This window comes from Ctenocephalides felis, unplaced genomic scaffold (assembly GCF_003426905.1).
Source record: "Ctenocephalides felis isolate EL2017-DRISC unplaced genomic scaffold, ASM342690v1 CF-g0.4_SCAFFOLD_01170, whole genome shotgun sequence".
In the NCBI taxonomy this organism is placed as follows: domain Eukaryota; kingdom Metazoa; phylum Arthropoda; class Insecta; order Siphonaptera; family Pulicidae; genus Ctenocephalides; species Ctenocephalides felis.
Genome location: NW_020537324.1, coordinates 67,184,912 through 67,207,137, shown reverse-complemented (window position 1 = coordinate 67,207,137; position 22,226 = coordinate 67,184,912). Strand labels below are relative to the sequence as shown.

The 22,226-nt window shown below is 31.8% G+C and overlaps 1 protein-coding gene across 1 annotated transcript in view; it reads left to right on the top strand.

The window, feature by feature from the left end:
* LOC113367568 (DC-STAMP domain-containing protein 2-like) overlaps positions 1-21,411 on the top strand; it is a 68,354-nt gene extending 46,943 nt beyond the window's left edge. Inside the window, exons 11-20 of the mRNA XM_026609165.1 lie at positions 8,394-8,540; positions 10,985-11,111; positions 11,180-11,231; positions 11,334-11,413; positions 11,588-11,693; positions 15,337-15,455; positions 15,567-15,715; positions 17,524-17,786; positions 19,762-19,887; positions 21,304-21,411. Of these exons, the coding sequence (XP_026464950.1) occupies positions 8,394-8,540; positions 10,985-11,111; positions 11,180-11,231; positions 11,334-11,413; positions 11,588-11,693; positions 15,337-15,455; positions 15,567-15,715; positions 17,524-17,786; positions 19,762-19,887; positions 21,304-21,411 (1,277 nt within the window). The remainder of the gene's footprint in view (positions 1-8,393; positions 8,541-10,984; positions 11,112-11,179; positions 11,232-11,333; positions 11,414-11,587; positions 11,694-15,336; positions 15,456-15,566; positions 15,716-17,523; positions 17,787-19,761; positions 19,888-21,303) is intronic.
* The last annotated feature ends 815 nt before the right edge of the window (positions 21,412-22,226 follow it).

Genomic DNA, 22,226 nt, shown 5'->3' with positions numbered 1-22,226 from the left:
ATAAAAAAAACGGTTTCAGAGGATCATACATTTAGAGATATATATCTACTAGCAAACCCGACGAACTCCGTTTCGCCACCAGATGATTTCGTGAGAAAGATGAAGAAATTTATTGTTGTTTTATATTTGAAAAGAAGAAAGAATTGATTTTATTATACAACAGTAATGATTTATTTCGATTACAAAAATTAAGTGTTTTTTAATTGAACTTCTCTAAGTAAGTGAAAGTGTATCCGCAAATTGTCCGTTTCATTGAAGTGATCTTTGGTAAACCACATTTTTGTTTTTGGTCTGACGTTAACACAAACAAAGCGGATGGTTTTCCAACTCGTGAACAGGCAACGTATAACTGCCCATGTGAAAAACAATGATTTTATAAATAATCTATTTGAGATTTATCCTGCAAACACTAAGCTATTGGCCTTGCGACTTGTTAATTATCATTGCGAACGCAAGGCCGAACTAGAATTGCAATCGTTTGAAGTCAACATGTCACCAAATCGCCAGCAATTTTTGATTGAATGTGTGAAATTCAGTGCGGTTGTACATCATTATTTTTTGCGGCAAGAGATTGCTCGTTGATTAATCAAGCGTATTTTGATAATTCTCACTAATATCATTACTCGAATTTTTAATTACGGTTCGTGAAGTTCCAGCAATTTGCATTAAGGCACGATGACATGCACCAATAATTTTCGAGCTATAAAACCTTGCAGAGCCCGAGACCTTTCATAGTTTTTAGCTTTCATAAAATCAAAAAATCTCAAAATCGGAAAGAGAATAAATAAAAACCAACAACCCCCTTAAACTTCAACATATCACTCGTCTATTACAGTGGTGCTATCGAGGGAATTGCGTGAAACTGGGTCAGCGGCCAGGTGGCATGAACGGTGCTTGGGCCCTTGGAGTCCCTGGTCGGAGTGCACCAGATCCTGCGGCACGGGGATTGCTATCAGTACGAGAAGTTGCAATAATCCCGCGCCCACGGACGGCGGACGACCTTGCATGGAGAGAGGAAGAGATATAAAACTTGTTCTAACGAGGTTCTATTTTATTTTTAGTTTTAAATAACCGTGGGTGATCGTCTTATTCGTAATTTATGACCAGCGCTCTGATTATCTCTTACCCACATCACTCATCCACCATTGTTACTAAAGCTACTGACACAAAAACCGCGCGCGGTCAAATTGACCTATGCGTTTCGTTTTTACGCATTCATACAGCTAGGATCAAAATGATGAAATATTTCTGAAGTTGCCACCTACAAATTTTCGCCAAACTATGCAATAATACAAAACCTAATAATTTTTGGTAGACTTTGCCGCTTCCTCCTATTTATATCGCGGGACAAGCATTTTTCGGTCATTTTTATTCACTGTGAGTAATGAAATTTAATTTTTACAATTTTTTTCAAAATTTGTTAATGAATTTATTAGTTTTAGAACAACGAACATCTCATATTTGTATGTCTTTTTTTCAAAAAATTTAATTAACTTCCCGTAGGGTAAGTTATAGTAATCGCAAAAAAAATCGAAAATGAAAATTTTCATATATCATTACGTTTTAGAGGTTCTGAACATTTTGGCATACCTTAGAAAAAATGATGTATGTGTATGTGTGTGTGTGTGTGTGTGTGTGTGTATGTGTGTGTATGTATGTACGTGTGTGTATGTATGTGCGGATACAAATTTTCGTCGACGATTTCGGGAACACGGAACAACCGATTTAAATAATTCAAAAAGCATTCGATTCGTATTAATAAGGAGACGTGCTGATAGTTTTTGGCGAAGGCAGGTCCAGCCGTTCCGAAGATACGGGGCAAAAAGTGCCGAAAACGGTAACTCAGTTTTTAAGAGAACGGAGAGCGTCCGATTTTAATAATTCAAAAAAACATTTTACTTGTATTGACCAAGATGAAGAAGTGATCAAATTTTCATGAGGGCAGGTCTAGCGCTTTCGGAGATTTAACGAAAAAAGTAAAAAAAAATGCCATCTGGCGGTCAAAAATGATCATTAGACATATGCACATCAAATTATCAGATATTTTATAGAGATTTTAACAATAAGTATAAATTTTGTTTACATTCCTATGGGTTCCGTACCAATATCCGTTAGACAGCGACGCGGCGCTTTACGCTTTATATTTTGTCTCTATGCAGTTAAAGCAGTACGATTGCTTTGAAAAAAGTTCAGATCTTCCAAAATATGTCAAATAAAGAAAACATTTTTTTAGATTTATTTTTTTTAAAAAAAAAATTTTTTTTCAAGAAAAAGTAATTTTTTGTCCAATTTATAGTTTCTCAAAAATCTTATTTTTGCGAAATAAAATTTTTTCAAAAATGTTAATCGTTTTTAAAAAATAATAATTTTTGGTACGGGAAGTTCCTGCAATTTGCCTTAAGACACGATGCCCTAATTGCCTTAAGACAGAATTCCACTTACAGCTAGTTTACACTAAATTCTGGCACTTCTTCATGACAATTACATTCGTCAATCACAGTTAACTGGTGAAGACAATGGTTTTCAATTTCAAACAAAAAACCTATTTTTCTGATTGAATATACTGATTTAAAAGTATTAGCATTAATTTATAAACTTGGACGTATGGATATACGTAACAATTGAATGTCAACGACAATATTTTACAATCAATTACATAGACAGGATTACAGCATTATAGAATTTATGACTCTGGCTTTGGATCACATCGGATAATCCTATTATATAACCTATTTACTGTACGGAAAATATTCAGTGTGCAACAAATCAGCATTAAATTTGTAGATAATCTACTAGGTCTGCATGTATATATATATATATATACATATATATATTATATTATTAGGGTGGTCCTTAATATGGACATTTTCTAATTTCCTTGCTCCTAAGGTTCTAAATTGATAAAAAAACAATTCTCTGAAAGTTTTAGCTCTTAATATTAACTTTTAGATAGTGCGCAATTCAATCAAACTTCGTATGGAAATAGCATGGAAATTTTTTTGAAAATTGAAAACAAAATTATTTAGGTATAAGTTAGCGACAAACGAATTAAAAGTGAAATGTCGTGTCATTTTTTATTGAAAGTTCGTGTCATTTGTTATTGAAAATTCGACGCTCTGCATAATTTTTGAAATTTTTTCCATTCTATTTCCATACCAAACTTTAACTGAATTGCGCTCAATCTAAAAGACTATTAGGAGCTAAAACTTTCAGAGAATTGTTTTTTGATCAATTTGGAACCATGTTAGTCATTGGGAGCAAGGAAATTCAAAAATGTCAATATTAAGGATTACCCTAATATATATATTTTTCATTAAAAATTATATATTTATAAGATATAACTCATTAACGTTGTTCAATCTTAAAGGCTTGCCCTGGAGTAGGTAAAAGTTTTAGAGATGTGCAATGTGCCGAGACCAACGACAGACCTTTTAGAGGAAGAACATGGAATTGGAGATCATTTAGTAGTTATTTGTGTGTAAGTATGTACATATCAATAATAGAAGGAATATAGAAAAAATCTAGAGCAATCTATCAATCTTTGACAACATATTATTATGCGTAAAATTATTCTGTCGATCTTCTTAAAATTTATCATGTAATTTTTGTCTTTTATGTGTACGGTAGGGCGAGACACAAAGGTCTAAATTCACTGTGAGTAATTATATTATGAAAACCAAACCAATAACACAGCATAACAAATACCACATATCAAACAAACAGCTATCTGACTATGTTCAGTAAAACTCACAGCTAACACATCATTGTATAAATATTTTTCTTTTTATTTTCAAAAAATTGTCATGTGTTCACTTTTACCCCATATGCGAAGTAAAATAGGACAGATACAAAGAACACATTTATAACCTTGATCTAGTATATTGTAAGAAATATTCATCAGCAGAGTTCGAAGAACTACTCAATTTATTTTTGTAAAATGACTAATAACCACTTCTCCCAATCATTACTAATTGAATGTTTGTTAGATCATTCAAATCGGATGTTTTGTTCTCTCAAAAACTCGATTTCTATTTTCTGCACTCTTTGCACTTTATCTCCGTAACTGCTGGACCTGCCTATGCCAAAAACTAATCAACACATCTCCCTATCAATTGGAATCGAATGTTTTTTAAACCATTTCAAATCGGTTGATCCGTGGGGCCGAAAACGTGGACGAAAATTTGTATCCATATATACATACACACATCCATTCTTTCTGAGGTATGCCAAAATGTTCAGAAACTTTCAAAACGTGAAGAATAGTAAACATTTTCAATTTCGATTTTTGGACGATTACTATAACTTACCCTACGGGAAGTTAATTAATACTACATCTTATAAAGCAATTAAATAACGTAAAAATTATACGAAGTGTCTCGTAAACTAAACAACAGTGACACAACCAAAAAAAATAAAAATAAAAAAAACTACTTTTGTTATAGATTTCCAATCTTGGAGTTTATCTTTTAATAGCTTGTTATACATCTTTTTTCCTCTACTTTGACATATTATTGTTAAAAAATTCCTAACTTCACCTGTATTAGAGATATTATTGGTAGACCATTTCACTCGAGGACATTTAAGCCCCGCTCTACCCTATGTATTACATTTTCAAAATGCCTAATATTTTCACGATTTAAATAACTTTGTGTTTTTGAACTAGATGTAGAATGTGCCTTGATATGCATTAATGACGTTGGTGTACCGGCGGTCAGGTCGCCTGTTGTTCGCGATGGAACACCCTGCAAGCCAGGAACGCCTGACCTGTGTGTTGAGGGCACGTGCAGGGTAATGCAAAAATATTACATTAAAAAATTATGATAAAATTAACTAAAACGATAGATAATAAAATTGCTAGCAAAATTAGTTTTTAATCATACCATACATATTTACATAAAGTAAATTTTTTAAGACTTTAAGACTCGGTTAATGCGGCAAGTCCGTACCGTGCAGCATGGGACCGTGCTATAAAAAACTCGTATTTAACATACAATTCAGGCTAATTCGTAGTGCGTTCTATGGAAACCTATACAGTGCAGTGTGGAAACCGCGCTGTAAGAGACTCAGAGTTAGTACAAATTGCACCATTTTATCGTGCTGTATGGAGACCAAGAATACAACTTGAAGTAGAAGTAATACGCATGAAATGACATGTATGACCTAGACCAGGGTTTCTTAAAGTGGGGGTCACGAGGTTACTAAAAAGGGGTCGCAAAGATCTGATTCTTTTCAATCATTATAAACAAAATTTTAAATTAGTATTATTAGGCCGACTATTTTCACGATAATTTATGTATTATACAGTAGAAAGTGGATCGCTCAAAATGTTTCCATTCACTGACGAGTATATAATTAGTAACAATATTTCAAAAAAAGATACTCCTATAACAAAAATTATAGTTAGTCATTTGAAGAATATGGGAGTTTACATAGGTATTTTTTCAATGATATCGATACACAACAATGAATTTGCAATCCATTTTCAATTGAAATGGAAGAAATTAATTTTTCAAACTTAAAAGCACAAGAAGAATTTACCGAATTAACAAGTGATACTACCTTGCGACTCAGATTTTTTCAAGTGTCTGTGCATGAATTTTGGATTGAAATCAAATCAGAATATTCCCTACTATCGGAAATGGCAATAAACAAATTACTGCCATTTTGTGCAACATATTTATGTGAATCAGCCTCTTCTACATTAACTTACATAAAATCAAAATACCGTTCAACTTTAATATACGTTGAAAATTTATTACGATCTGCACTAACTTAAGTTGAGCCTAGATTTAATTATTTCTGTAAAAATAAACAATCACATTCATCACATTAATATTGTTTGATGTTAATAATAGGTTTTCATTAAAAAAATGTTACAAAATTTTATTTTTTCTATTGAATATGTAGATATAGTTTTATGTTTTCTATAAAGAATTTGTTACAAAAGTTTATTTTTTCTATTGAATATATATATATATATATATATATATATATATATATAGTTTTATGTCAACGTTTCCAATTATATATAACATGAATGGGTACATATTCTTCAAACCTTATTTTATTTACATTGTAAAATAGTGCGATAACGGTTAATATATATTTTATTATTTGGAGGGGGGTCGTTTAAAATTTCCTAAGCTTGAAGGGGGTCGCTACATAAAAAAGTTTAAGAAGCCCTGACCTAGACAACTCATTTAAAAATTGTCGCAACGCAGTAGTTAGTTCAAACGTGTTCTTAGACAGCTATTATAAAATTAGGCATGTCTAAAGGATAAAAGTCGATACAAAACTTACATTGATACCCTTTTGATATCAAGCTCCTATAATCACTCAAAGGTTGCGCAATGAACTTATAGGGCTGTTGAACAAAATCCGTGTAATAGGAAGTCGGTGTAGTCGGAGGGATGCCGGATTTTTATCTCCGCGTAGTATGGGAACCGTGCACCAAGAGTGCTGTGTTAACCTAGGGTTGACTGTATTTGTGCAATTCTGGATTCTACTAGATTGGAATTCTAGTTCCATTTGATTTTTTAAACACGTTCAATGGAAAATAATTCGAGTAACAAACGAAGTAAATTACTAGTAAAAAGGGTCATTTTGCTTTAAGGCAAGTTGCAGTAACTTTTCTATATGTGTGAACTATCGGAACTACTGAATTCATAAATAGGCAATATCTTAATTTATGATGAATTATTTATAAGTATACCGTGTTGCTATAGGGCAACTATTGCAAGACTGTTGTAAAAACTATTGTATATTATTCAATTTTAAAAAGAATTAAAATAATATTCAATTTTGTTACACATTATGAATTACAAAGCGTAGCCAAATAATCCGAATCATAATTTTTATATTTTCTCTTTTTGTAAGACTATAATATTTTAATATGTTCATTAATACTACGTACTCTATTGATTGCAAGTACATTTCACACTAAGTTTCATTTGAATTGTCGGAAAAAAATGTGACCAAATCGGCTAATCTTCGTAAAAAACTAATTAGCACGATTCCTAAATTATTCCTTTCAATAGTTTTTGAATTTTCAAAGTTAGTTAGATTTTTTTTGCTAAAAAGTGGAGAAAAAAAAGCATTTTTTGCTATTCTAAAGAAACTGCTAAGAGGATAGTATAAAAAATATCCAACGCGAGTGCAACATCAAGTTTCGTCAAATGGCTTTTAAATTTTTCACATCGGTTTGAGAAAACGTTAATGAAGACACAGATACACACATAGTTTTTCTTAATTTAGTCTCATTCGATTCAGAATGACTGAATGGTCGAGGAAATATAAAATTAGCAAATAGGATTAGCTCGTGGAAATTTAAACGACTAAGCGGATGGCATAAAAAGATATCCGAGTGCATTTAATCGAATGACTTAAATTTTTCACATCGGTTTTAAAAAAACGTCAATAAAATATCGAATTTTGACTGAAGTCAATAAACACTATTCTGCTAATTTTGGGAAAAGGGCCTGCTCAAAAATAATCAGAGCGAGTCCTTATCAAGTTACATCGAACGTCTTACATTTTTAAAATCGGTTCAGCCATTTTTTGAGACTACGTCGATAAAATGTTAAAAATCGACACGCTCACATTACACACATATACTTGATACATAAATACACGTACATATACTTTTTCTAAATTTGGTATCATTCGATTCAGAATGAGTTGAAACATCAATGAAAATATAAATGAAAGGTTTAATTTTGACTGAAGTCAAAAAAACACTGTTACATAACACATACTTTTTCCAAATTTGGGCTCATTCAATTCAGAATGACTTGAAACGTCAATGAAATTATGGTAGAAAAGTGTAATTTGACTAGAGTTAAAAAAAACTTTTCAGTTAATTTAAGAAAACGGCTTGCGTAAAAATGATCGAAGTAACTCCTTATAGTTACATTGAATGTCTTGCATTTTTGCAATCGGTTCAGCCGTTCTTTGAGACAACGCCGACGAAATGTCAGAAATCAACTCTTTCATACACACAGCCATACTTACACATACTACGTACTTTTTCCAAAATTTTCCAGCGAATCGGATTTTCTCGTCAAAACTTCCTTCGGTAAGTTAAAAAAAATAAGTTTGAACAAAAAAAAAAGTAATTATGATAATATACAAGTGACATCTATTATGGCCAAAAGTTCGTGAGACAATGCAATAGCTTGTTTGCATTTTTTTATGGTTGCATGTTAAGAAAGTTGATGTCCCTGTAAACCCCAAGTTCTCAGTAATGCGGGAATAAATGTAACTCTACAAATAGACACGTTTGTGTAAATGTGTTCCTATCTTGTTAATTCTTACAATTGTGTGGGCAGATACAGCTCTATAAATAAATGTGTTGGTATCTAGTTAATTATGATTATGATTATTATTATTATTAGAACAGGAACTATGTTATGTTTTGCAGCGTGTAGGTTGTGATCTCGTAATAGACAGTACGGCGGTGGAGGACAGATGCGGGGTATGCCATGGCAACGGCACGGAGTGCGAAGTCATACGAGGAGAGTATCTGGAGGAGAATGGGACAGGTAAACTTGTTTGTTATTTGTTTTTAATACAAAATAAAATCGAGTAAATGATCTAGAGCGCATGGACTCCCAAGGGTCTATGGCAACTTTCAAGAGGTAAATTTTTGTCTATTATTTAGTAAACTGTAGTAACAATATATGTCACGTTTCATCAAAATCGAATTATGCATTTTGAAAACGTACAACCTGTTTCAATACCAGTATTAAGAGCGGAGCCAGTCAGCCATCCATTAACCTCGTATATCTTAAAAACTATTGAATGACTAACTTTAAATTTGGTCAAAAAAAAAAAAAAAAAAGAAGAAAAAATATGAATTGGGATCCGAATTGCTTCCCCTTTTATCATATTCTTTATATAGTCGCTGTTCCGCAGCGACCATATACCGATCTCAGATCTCAAAAGGATGCTTGCTGTGAAGAAACTTTTACCAAATGATGAGATGATACCTGAATTTTGTGGCAAATTACAAATCGTACTAAAAATGGTTTCGAAAAGTTTGAAATTCGCTATAATCTTTATATCGTCTTCAAAAAAAACTATATTGCATAAAAAAAATTGCAAAAAAATGGTTTTTCTTAGTTATCCTACGGATTTATTGAGTGATGTGAAATATATCGTTTCCAATATTTGATGGGTAGTTAAAATTTTAGTATCAAGCATTGCGAAGATTCGATTTAAACCCGGATCACTAGATGAAATCCGCGACTGTTCCGACGAAACTGGTACGTGGGTCACTTTAATATAGGGGGTCCACGGTACAAACAAGTTTGGGAACCTATGATCTATAACATTTACTAACGATTTAAAATTTCAAAACGCTAGAAGAGTTGTGTATGCAAAGCATAGACCTTATACTGCATGGACTGCTAGTCCTCATGTGTTCCAATGTATAAAGTATACAGAGATAGAAGGTAGGCTGTGGCGTCACTTGCTGTACGAGCGTTGCCGGCAATCGTGGATTCTCGCGATTGATTAGATGTCATATGTTAGATTTTAATAATATAATGGGAATTACGTAGACTGATCATTTTGCAGGAGAAAATATTAATAATATTTATCATAATAGTTGATGTTATTAAAAATTATCTGTTACAGTTTTATTTCAATAATATAATGGCCAATGTGTGTGGGCAGATAATTTGAGCTAGAAATGATAATATTTTCCATTTAATAATTTTAAGCACACGATCTAATTTTAGGTTAGCGCGTGGCATATGATATATGACATTTAATCAATAGGGAGAGTTATACGAATGTCGGCTATGCTCGTTCAGCAAGTGACGTCACAGTCCCCTTTTACCTTTACGCACTTATTTTGCGCTCGACTAGTAGTTCATATAGTCATAGTAAACGCAAGAAAATCGAAAATAAAAAATTCCTATATTCTTTTACGTTTCAAAGGTTTCTGAACATTTTGACATATTTTCAAGAAAAATGGATGTATATATGTGTGTAATTATGTGTGTATGTATGTCGACGATTTCGAAAGCACGGATAACCGATTTGAATAATTCATTAAACATTTTACTTATATTGGCAAAATGAAGAATTTCGTAAATTTTGGGAAAGCAGTCTAGCGGTTTCAATGATTTACAACATATGCGCATCAAATCATCAGATATTTTATAGAGATTCTAATAATAAGTAAAATTATTTTATCTTTAAATGGGTTTCGTACCAAGTTTTATAATGTTAAAAGTTAGACAACATTTTCTAATTATCAAAAAATTCCAAAAAATGCACGATGCCATTCACCTCTAGTAGTTCTATTATATAAACAAATGAAAGCTCTCATAGTCACTAAACCCTTCGTGTTTAGTGTTTTCTTGAAGATCTTGAATTTATAATCCAACAAATTTTCAATAAAATTGTCCAAGAATTTAAAAATCAATTATGAAACAAACAGTAATTTTCAGAATCAATGAAGTGTTTTGCAAAAATTTGTGTGAAAAATATCGTTAAATCCTAAAAATCAGCTCGGCCAAATATCTCGAACAACTAATAAATTTTATTGAGTTTCGTCAAATAGTTTTTAATTTTCGGAATGCCAATGAAAAATCAATTATTTTCAATTTTAGTGTCAAACGTTTCTGAATGACTTGAAACGTCGACAAAACAAAATCAGCCGATCGATTTAGAAGTTGAACCATTTTGAAAGCGATTTTTATTATATTCTATCATGTTAGAATTGATATAGACATTTCGTAACTTCGTCTGGAATTTGGTTAATCCTACATAATAATTTATTTTTGAACAATATTAACAAGCAACTGCATTCATTGCATCAACTTGAACATAATATTTATACAGTAGAAAAATACATTTAGTCGGATCTTCAATGTTCAACGAGAATTGTAGAAAGACTGATTTAATTTAGTTAACCATTCTTGAAGATCAAAACAAAAAATATGCTAGAATTTATAAAAATTGATATACATTGCAGATTACAATCTGATTGAGCAAATACCAAAAGGTTCAGGAATGATTACCTTTGAAGAAATGAAACCATCAAACTGTAATCTAGCGGTTTCGGACAAAGAAAATAATACATGGTACCTGAACGGACATCAGTAAGATTATTAGATTTTATTCCTCGTTAATTAATTATTCAGTCAATTTTAATATTATTATGTTCTAGTCATAAGGCATTGTCTGGAGAAGTTAAATTCGGTCAAGATGAAGGCGTCTATGTAAGATACGAGTCGAAAGAAAAACTATACATACGAGGCCCGACACAACAGACCCTGAATGTATTTGTAAGAAAATAAATTATTGTAACGATATTTTTTCAGCTAGAAACAACTGTTAAAATTTTCATAAACAATTCCAACAAAGGTGGAATAAATTATGAGACTAGATTAACCAGCTTATGGTAATGGACGAATATACTGGGAGTGACACAATTTTGTGCATTGACGAGTGAATGAGGATATAAGGACGAAAAAAATTAGTCGATAAAATGTTCTAATTTAAAAATGTAATGGGTATTATTCAATTTGATTTCAGCTTGTTTACAATAATGCGTCAATGAGGGCATTAAATTCAGTTACGTGATTACAATAAGAAGCACGATTCGAACTACAAGCCGGTTCTATCATTGGGAATATTTAGATTGGTCGTTATGTTCAGACCCTTGCGGCGGAGGATCACAGGTATTTGATTTTTTTTCAACAAATTTCTAGGGTACCAAACCTCGTCTCGGGCAGCTTCATGTCAAGCAGCAGACGACATCGCTTTTCACTCTAAAATCAAAGTTTTGCGGTATGTTTCCGTGTTTTGGTATGTAAAAAAGTGGACATAAATTTTTCACTTTTCTGTTATTTACAGGAAAAAAGCATTGCTGATTGTCGCGTAAAATTGGTAAATTCTAGCCCTCATCGAGATACATCGGATGGCTTTTAAATTTTTTAAAATTCGTCCAGCCGTTTTTGAGAAAACGTCGATTTACGGCTAAAAATCTGTTCACATACACAAAAATACTTTTTCCAAACTTGGTTTTATTCGATTCAGAATGGCTTGAAACGTCGAGAAAACATAAAATTAGCGAATCGGATTTTTTGATTAGAACAGTGGTCGGGGAACCGGGGTAAATTACCCCAAATGGGGTAAAAGTGGAATTTTTGGGGGTAAAATATATATTTGCGAAGCACTAAACCATCTTCAGTAAAACCTACTATCGGAAAATATTCTGCATTAGCAGAAAATGTCCAGGAAAAGTAGTTTTCGCACTAAAATAAGTTAAATATCTTGCTTGTTTTAAATCAGCTTCAGTAAAAATGTGAAGTTTTTGCATTAAAACAAACTAAATATTTTGCTATTCAGCTTGAGACAACGGATTTCTATAGTAATTCACAACTGGTATATGTTTGCTATAACTGTGTAGATAAATTTGAAAAGAAATTGCTGCTTTGTTTTCTTCTTCAGTTCAGATGTCGTGGAATGAAAATTTTATAATAAAGTAATGGAATACTTCAAAGCGCAAAGATTAAAATTGCAATTTGGTGTCTTTGGATGAAGCTCTAGCTATGCTGGATCACATTTATGGTTTTTCAGCTTTTGTAAAAGAAAATAACCCACACTCATGATGTTATCAAGATTATAAATTTTATCAAGGGACATGCACTAAATACGCGGCTATTTTGTAAATTATATCAGGATGGTAAAGCTGAGATCTACCTCCTTTATTATACAGAAATAAGGTGGCTCTCTCGCGAAAATATTTTAAATTGAGTATGAACTCTTAAAAATGAAGCTGAAATCTCTATGATTTTTCAAAAAAATATTGTTGCTGAAAATTTTAAAAACTCTTCCTGGGTGGCATATCTCGCATATTTAGCAGACATTTTTGAGAGCATAAATATATTAAACAAAGAATTATAGGGAAAGCATATTAATACTATTTCAGCGAGAGAAATATTGTCGGCATTTGAGTCAAAGCTGGAATATTGGAGGCAGAAAGTAGAAGAGAACTAGATAGCATCTTTTCCAAGGTTAGCTTTGTTTTTGGAGAATTGTAAACAAATTACTTCACCTGGGAGAACTTTACAGATCTGGACACACGTATTGTGAGTTGGATTGTAGATCCTTTTAAATGTGAAACGTTCATGGTACCGGAAAAACCAGCAGGTTTGGCAGAATCAATTCTGTAACTTCGTTTTAATACCGAAGCACGTATTGAATTTGGGAGTGAACAAAACCTGTAATATTTTTGGATGTCAAAAGCTGCAAAGGGTTTTGAAATAGCATATGAAGAAGCGGTAAGAAAATTGCTGCCATTTGGAACCACATATTTGTGCAAACCAAACTTTTCCAGTCTGATAAACATAAAATCGAGAAGAAATAGATTGAATGCCGAAGATTGTATTAAAATTGCTCTGACAAGTTAAAGTCCAGATTTTGAAGAAATTGTGTCAAAAATGAAGCAATACAAATTCTCCAAATCGTAATGTTCTTACATTACATGTTTGCGTGTTTATTGTCACTTGTGGCATTATTGTTAACGTCCCGTCGGGTAAGTTATAGTAATGGGCCGAACATCAAAAATGAAAATTTTTCCATTTCTTCACGTATCAGGGGTTTTTGAACATTTTGGATGTGTGTGTGTGTTTTGTGTGTCCGCATTTTTCCTTTCACGTTTTCAGGCGCACGAATTATATTATTAACGGATTATATTATTAAGCGATTTGAATGTTTTTTTTTTTTTTATTTTTTATTTTTATTGGCCTCGCTTACTCGAGCATTTAGCCACCTACATTATTCTATACAATCATATACAATCTACAATTTTATACTATCTTCTTCTTCAAATAATCCTATTCTTCTTCTATACTTCTTAACTAACTTATCTTCATTCTTCTTTTACTATCTTTTCTCACTTCATCTTCTAACCACTATTTCTTCTTTCTTCTATACTTCTCATTACTTCTTACTTCAATTCATTTTCAAATTCTAATTATCTAATTTTTATACATTTTGATTTTCACATACATATCTTATTAGTACAATTCATAATTCTATTATTATTCCAACTAGTTAATTTTTTTTTTCAAATTCTGGCCGGAGATTCGAACTCGGAACCTCCAGCATGTGAATCGGGAACGCTACTCTTGAGCTAATCCCGCCGATTTGAATGGTTTATTTAACATGTGATTCCTATTGATAGGGAAATATGCTGATTAGTATTTGGCAAAGGCAGGTCTAGCCGTTACGGAGATACGCAGTAAAGAGTGCAGAAAATAGAAATCAAGTTTTTGAGAGAACGGAGTATCCCATTTGAATGATCTAAAAAACATTCCATTTGTAATGATTGGAAGAAGTAGTGCTTAGGTTTTGGCAAAGAAACGTCCAGCCATTTCGAAGATACAGAGCTAAATGTGCAAAAAATGGCTGTTTTTGATAGAACTAAGCATCTGATTTGAATGATAAAAAAACTTGCTGACAAAACAATTGCTTTTGGAAAAGAAAAATATTTCAATTTTTTTTTTTCAAAAAAATTTTCTTTGTATATCGAAAATAATTCAGATTTTAATTTTAATTCTGGCTAAAGTTCTAAAACTCACTTATATACTTCAAATAAATAATTTTAAATTTGTAATTCAGCTTATATATATATATCTTATGAATATTATACAATGTTACAGTATTTATAATAATCTAATTGAAAACATTACAAATTTCTCGAACATTTTGTCACGGTGCGGAAAGATCCAGCAATTTGCCATAAGACATGATGCCATACACCACTAGTTTATTCATGTATTAGTAGGATTTTCATGTAAAATATATTTATTTATTTTCTTTAGTTAATTTTTTTGTGGGGTAATGAGAGGTTACACAAAAATATTTTGGGGTAATGGTTCCAAAAGTTCCCCGACCACTGGATTAGAACATAAACTTCGCCTTTAGAAAGATAAAAACTGTTTTCTAGCAAAAAGTTTTTCAAGCTGTATTTGTTTTAGAAAGACTAATTTTGTGTGAAAAAACTATAGCACTAGTTAATGCGATGTCGTACACCGCTGTTACAACATGAACTGGCATGGTTATGTAAATATATTGTAAAAGATAAAATATTCGATAACTATACTAGTATAATTTTTTTACAACCGTATCGAGTTACTAGAATCGTTCATATGTTGCGCGGAAAAAACTCGTTCCTGTTGAGCGAGATTAGTGTTATATGGAGTCCGTGTTATCAGAAGGATGTCTGATTTTTGGCTCCGTGTAATATAGGAACCGTGTTATCAGAGGGTTGACTGTATTGTAGTTTTCATTACAATTTTTATTTTTTTATTGTAGATAGCTCTTCCGCGTTGTACGGAGGACCACGGTGGACAAGTCGACGACAGCTATTGCGATGTAACAGATAAGCCGCCGGACGTTGCTCGGGCCTGCAATTTGATTCCTTGCCTGGCTTTGTGAGAATTATATATATATATATATATATATATATATATATATATATATGTATAGTAAATACTTTTTTACTTTTATGATTTCATTCACCTGATGTATATATTTCGATTCAGATGGTGGATGGGTGAATGGAAGCCGTGCAATTGTACACACGGCGAAGGATATACTCTGAGATCGGTCTATTGCGCCGCTTATCATTATAAAGATTCCACGAAATTGCAGATTTTACCTCTAGATCGGTGCAAAGACGATAAGCCACCCTGTATGAAAATGTGTAACGAAACGACTTTTCCGGCTTGCCCAATCACCAACAAAACAAGTAAATCGAATCATTATTATTATTTTTCTTCGTTTATATGTTACATATATGATCAAACGCAGTACTTGATCCTAGAGCAGTATTTTATAAAACTTGGTCAAATCTAAATTTAACATTCAAATGTGTCTATTCGAAATATGAAACTAAAATATTGTATTAAGGGACACAACTAGTGTAACCGCCTAAACTAACTACTTTATCAATCATTTCAAAATTTTAGGAATATATTTATACATGTTTTAAAAATATATAGTAAAATTTTTGAACAAAAAAATTAAATATTTTTCAAGATATCATCGATTTCCAAAGACGCGACAAAAAAAGGCTCTTCACTGCTGCAGTGCTTTCGGCCTTCTACGTGGATGAAATTAAAAAAAAAAATCTTGTTAAACTAGATAATATTGTCTGAAAAATGAACTATGATGAAGAAAAAAGATCAAAAATTGACGAAATGACGGCGTTTTTTAAAAAAAAGTCGAATTTTACCCAAAATTTTGGTCGTTTTTTGACTGCCAAAATTCGATTTTTGATCCTATCAAAAAATCGATAGTTCATTTTACGCAGAACTATATATAAAACATGTAAAAAAAATTTGATAGTGATCGGATCATTTGTTTTTGAGTAATCACTGCAGCAAATTCGGAAAATGCTGTTTCGAGAAAAACGCGTTTAAAGATAAAATGATCGTTGTACTATATATTATATATATATACTTTTTAAATGGCTGTAACTCAAAAACTATTTGAGATATCGATTTGAAATTTTAATATGTTATTTTTAAAGGTGTAATCTACCGAAATATGAAAAAAACAAAAACCGATTTTTTCGAAAATTTTACACTAGTTGTGCCCCTTAAGGACAGTATTTCAGTATTTCCACTAGATAAATGTTCAAATTACCATTCAGCTTACTTTTCTCTAACTAATGAATTGATCAAAAAGAATGGCACAACCGTATCCAGTCCTCACTTACAGATACTTGAATAAATTGACTAATCACTCATAAATGACAAATTGTTGTCGATAGGCATCCGAATAATCGAAAATCCGGATAATCCAAATTATGAAGAATAATGTTTTGTTTATCAAAAATAACAAATACATATATAGATATCAACAGAAATGGATGTTTATTAGAAAATTAACACTTACACATTTTATTAGTCATGAGGTAGAATATTCAGGTGGTACGTTAAGTATCAATGAAGAAGAAAAGTTGCTTACGAATAATTTGTTGATCGTTTTTCTAAAAACCAACTATAGAGCTTCTTCTAAGAGTTAATATTCATAATTTTCCGATTTTCACTCCTCTCTTCACTATCTAACTTGCAAGTGTACGACAAAATTGAATCGGCATTCTTTTTAATATCGCTTATAGTGGATGTACCTACACCATACCTATCAGCTAACTTACGGCCGATTTCGCCTTTTTTAATGATTCTATGATATTTATTTTATATTTAAGAGATAGCACCACCCTTTAAAAATGTATATATGCACGTCAAAACAGAGAATGTATTAATTACCACCCTTTAAAAATGTATATATGCAAGTCAGAAAACACTAGTAAAATTGCAAATGAACTACATAAAGCGATAATGTCGCGCGGTGCAGCGAAACAGCAGCGCGGGCGGAATATGCAATTTCCGACGCGATTATGTCCGGATAATCGCGAATCCGTATAACTGAGGTCCGGATAATCGAGTTTCTACTGTATTGACTTCAGGAAAATAATGTTTCTTAATATTTCAGCCACCGAGCCGCCCTTGCCCGAACTAAATACCAACGACATCGCAATGACCGGCCCTTCGACAAGTGCTTGTACGGAAAACGCGACTATAGACTTCGCCAAAGAGCACTACATGAAAGGAATCAAATATACGGAGCAAATTCAGAGCACCACCGCTAAGTCGGAAGAGGCATCGTGCGCTAAAAATATGCCCAGAAAAGCTGATGAAGGACATAAACCGGATGTCGCCCATCCGAAAAAAAAGAAAAAAATTATACACCGCGAGGTAAGAAAATAGTTTCTTAATACGTGAATATACTTGGCACCGCGATGGTGGAAATTGGCAAAACTAAAACTTTTTTGCTCTTTCCGTTCTCGAGATTAATGGGTGTGGCCAAATTCGGTGCTAACTATACGTATAGTCAGCACCAACCCCTTTAAAAATGCAAAATAATTACAATTTCTTTTTACTATCGTTATCGGTGATTTTTGTGCTGTCGAATGGTACAATTAATTTTTGGAAAAGTTTCGCACATCATAGACTTTCACGCATAGGAAAATTCCCAAATTTGCCAATTTAAAAAAATTGACGGTTTTGAAAATGCCCAATATTTTGCTCGCTTACTTTAATAAAAAACAAAAAAAAAATTCAAAAAAATTATTTTTTCACCCCTTTTCAGAGACGTTGCGAATTTTTTTGGGTGTCCACAGGTCACTTTTTCAAAAATTTAAAAATTGTTTCGGAATCTGATTTTTTTGCTCTGCGATACAAAAAAGAAAAATTTTAAAATTTTTAAAATTAAACTACTTGTCGCAAACCCGTAATATTTCAGTAAGTTCTATAAGACCATGATATATATCGCCAAAACAAGTTTCATAAAAATCGATTCAATTTTTTTTTCAACAGCTAATTACAAGAAAACGGCTCGGTAGATTTTCACTTAAAACTAATCGGTATCATTTTCAACTAATATCTTTCGAATAGTTTTTGATTTTTTAAAACCGATTCGGTAGTATGAACTTGAATATTGACGAAAAGTTTAACACTTTTTTCCAAATTGAAAAGAAACGGCTTGGCAGATTGTCGCACAAAATTGACAAACGATAGTCCTCATTGAGATACATCAAATGGCTTTTAAATTTCTGAAATCGGTTCAGGCGTCTTTGAGAAAACGTCTATCGAAGGTCTTATTTTGACAAATGCCAAAAGAACGATACTAACTTTTGCAAACTTTGAAGAATTTTTCAAATTAAAGGACTTGTTGTAGGGCCGTCATATTTTAGTATGATCTATAAGACTATGGTATGTACCGTCAAAAAAGTTATAAAAATTAATGAAATTTTTTTTTAACACTTTATTACAAGAAAACGGCCCGGCCAATCTCTACCAAAAACTAATCATCACTATTCCCAACCAATATCTGTCGAACAGTTTTTGAATTTTCAAAATCAATTCAGAATTGCGGGCAAAAACGTAGACGAATATTTTTTTATTTTTCTGCTATTTATAAAGAAACGGCTTGGCCGATTGTCGCACAAGACTGACAAACAATAGTCCTCATCGAGATACATCGAATGACTTAAATTTTTGAAATCTGCCCAGCCATTTTTGAGAAAAAGTCGATTGACGGGAAAAAATCTGTTCTAACGGTTTTGGAGATCGAGTGCAAAATGTGATCAAAATGTCATTTAATTTATAAAATATCAAAGAACCTTCCAATTATCTGCTTATCATTAATAAGCAGATAATAGAAAAATAATTACTTTTTAATATATTCATATAATTTGATGAGAAACGAGCACGATTTTAAAGAGACAGATTCGAAATTATAACAAATATATAAAGAGCATGTACACGAGATGAAATACTTGGATTTCAATTCTCACCGAATATTTGTTGACCATTTATTAAATATTTAGTACATATTTACTCATAATCGTTGATATTTAATGTTATAAAATAAATTTTTTTAATAAATAATCTCGTCCGTTGTTAATTGATTGATCCGCGTTCTCAAAATCGTCGTCAAAAAATTGTATCCGCACATACACACAAACATAAACACATCCATCATTTCTAAGGTATGCCAAAATGTTTTGAAATGTAAGGATACAAAAAAAATCCTATCAGAAAATTATCTAACTTTTGTTCAAATTTATTTTTTTGATAAAAACTGGTGTTGGAAGTTGTAGAATACAATTGAATTGCATACATAAAATTTCTTCACAAAGTACTTATATTTCAATTATTTCATTAACAGAAAAGAAAACCACGTAACGGATATGCCAAATCTGATTCGGATGACTACGAGTACGAAAATCAGGCTGAGCTATTTCCTAAACTTCCTCCTCTGGAGCATGAGGCTGCAGGAATTGTAAAGAAAATGGTAAGTCGATATAAATATATTATATACGATTCAATAATGATATAATTCAATGAGTTATACTAGTGGGCTGCATGGCATCGTGCCTTAAGGCAAATATTCGAGAAATTTTAAAAGTTTTTCAAATATATATATATATATATATATATATATTACAAATACTGTAACTTTCATTATTTTCGCTATCTTGTTATATCTGAGCAAATCAAATGTAAATCATAAATCAATCAATCTCCAAACATTAACAATCGTCATTTCATTTCGAATTCAAATTCAAAAAAATAGTTGCTTAATTTGCACAAAATTGAAAAAGTTTATAGTCACAGTCTAAACGCATTTGCAAATAATTCTGTGCGACATTTTCACTTATACTGTGCTTAGCTTGGCGGCATTTTCACATTTTTCATATTTTTCACTTAGGTAAACATTTGTACCAGAGTGGCGTTTAGGCTGAGTAATTTTTTAAAATTTTCAAATTACAAAAACTTTTATGGAAAATTAAAAGATGTAATAATTTTTTATCCTCAAAAGCAATTGTTTTGTCAATACAAGCTGAAAGTTGTTTAGATCATTCAAATCGGACGCTTAGTTCACTCAAAAACTGCCATTTTTTGCACATTTAGCTCTGTATCTTCGAAACGCCTGGTCCTGCCTTTGCCAAAAACCAATCAGCACATCTCCCTATCGATAGGGATCGAATGTTTTTTAAACCATTCAATCGATTGATCCGTGCGCCCGAAAACATGGACGAAAATATGCGGACATACAGAACACACACACACACATCAATTTTTTCTGAGGCATGCCAAAATGTTCAGAAACCTTCAAAACGTCGAGAAATGCAAAATTTTCATTTTGATTTTCGGCCATTACTATAACTACCCTACGGAAACTTAAAAATCTTGGTACGGAACCCAAAAAAAATTGCACAACATGTGTACACATTATTAAAATCTCTTATAAAATATCTGATGATTTGATGTGCCTGTATCTAATGATCAATTTTGACCGCCAAATCGCATTTTTTTTACTTTTTTTTACTAGATCTCCAAAACCGCTAAGCCTGCTGTTGTTTTGAATGTTTTTTGAATTATTAAATCAGACGCTCCATTCTCTTAAAAACTGAGTTACCGTTTTTGGCACTTTTGCCACATATCTTTGGAACGGCTAGACCTGCCTTCGCCAAAAACTGATCAGCACGTCTCCTTATCAATACGAATCGAATGTTTTTCAAATTATTCAAATCGGTTGATCGGTGTTCCCGAAATCGTCAACGAAATTTTGTATTACATCACACACACACATACATTCAATTATCATTTTGATTTTTTTTGCTATTACTATAATTTACCCTACGGGAAGTTAATGAGTTTTCAGTTTAAAAATTGAAATAAGTTAATTAATTAACACTTTTCACAGGCCCAAACAACCATGAATGTAGAAGATCTCAAACCATTCGCCGATCTAATGACGGAGCCAACAAAACTGATGACGATGATTTTGACGGTCTTAATTGTACAACATTAGAAGTATGTATTTAAGTGTTAATTAAAATAACTAGTTTGTACGAGTAAATTATGAACAGTCAAGTCATTGATTAACCAGTTAATTGTGGAGATCACATCGAATGGTTAGGATTTGTCTCTGCTTCAAAGAGGAGTTATATCCACTTACAACTCCACAACTCCGACATCATTAAAACATAATACTTGACACAAAAATGTGTTCTCTGGTGTGTTGTTAACATATCTAAGGATTTATTAAGACTTTGGAAATAGTTTACAAATAGTTCAAACATTTTGTGTTCATTTTATTATAATAATTACTATTTTATGATTTTACAAAATGCATACAAATCTCAAATTGACAAAAAAACTTGGGAATCAAAATCAATTTTGTAATTATTTTTGAAGAGAAAATATAGTTTTTTTTTGCATATGTTTTTATATGAAAATAATGCAATGAACCTTATATATAGAATAAGAACAAATCTTTGTATATAATATTTTTTACAAAATAATAATACCTCACATTCTTTATTATTTTCTTTTGAGAATTAATTATACATCAGGTAGTTTGATTAGCATATTATTACTTTTACACAATTATAAATTATTGTGTAAAAGTTATAATATAATACTAAATATTTTTTTGGCTGATTGTATACCATTAAAAAAGCTCATTTACGGACAAACATTATCGTGTACAAAATATAGAATACAAAATAGCATTATTTTGAGACATATACCCGGAAAGTCCTAAAACTGTCTGTGACGAGAAAACAAAACACTTATTTCGACCCAAATCTTTATTAGTAAAAAATCTCAACCAATATCTGCACA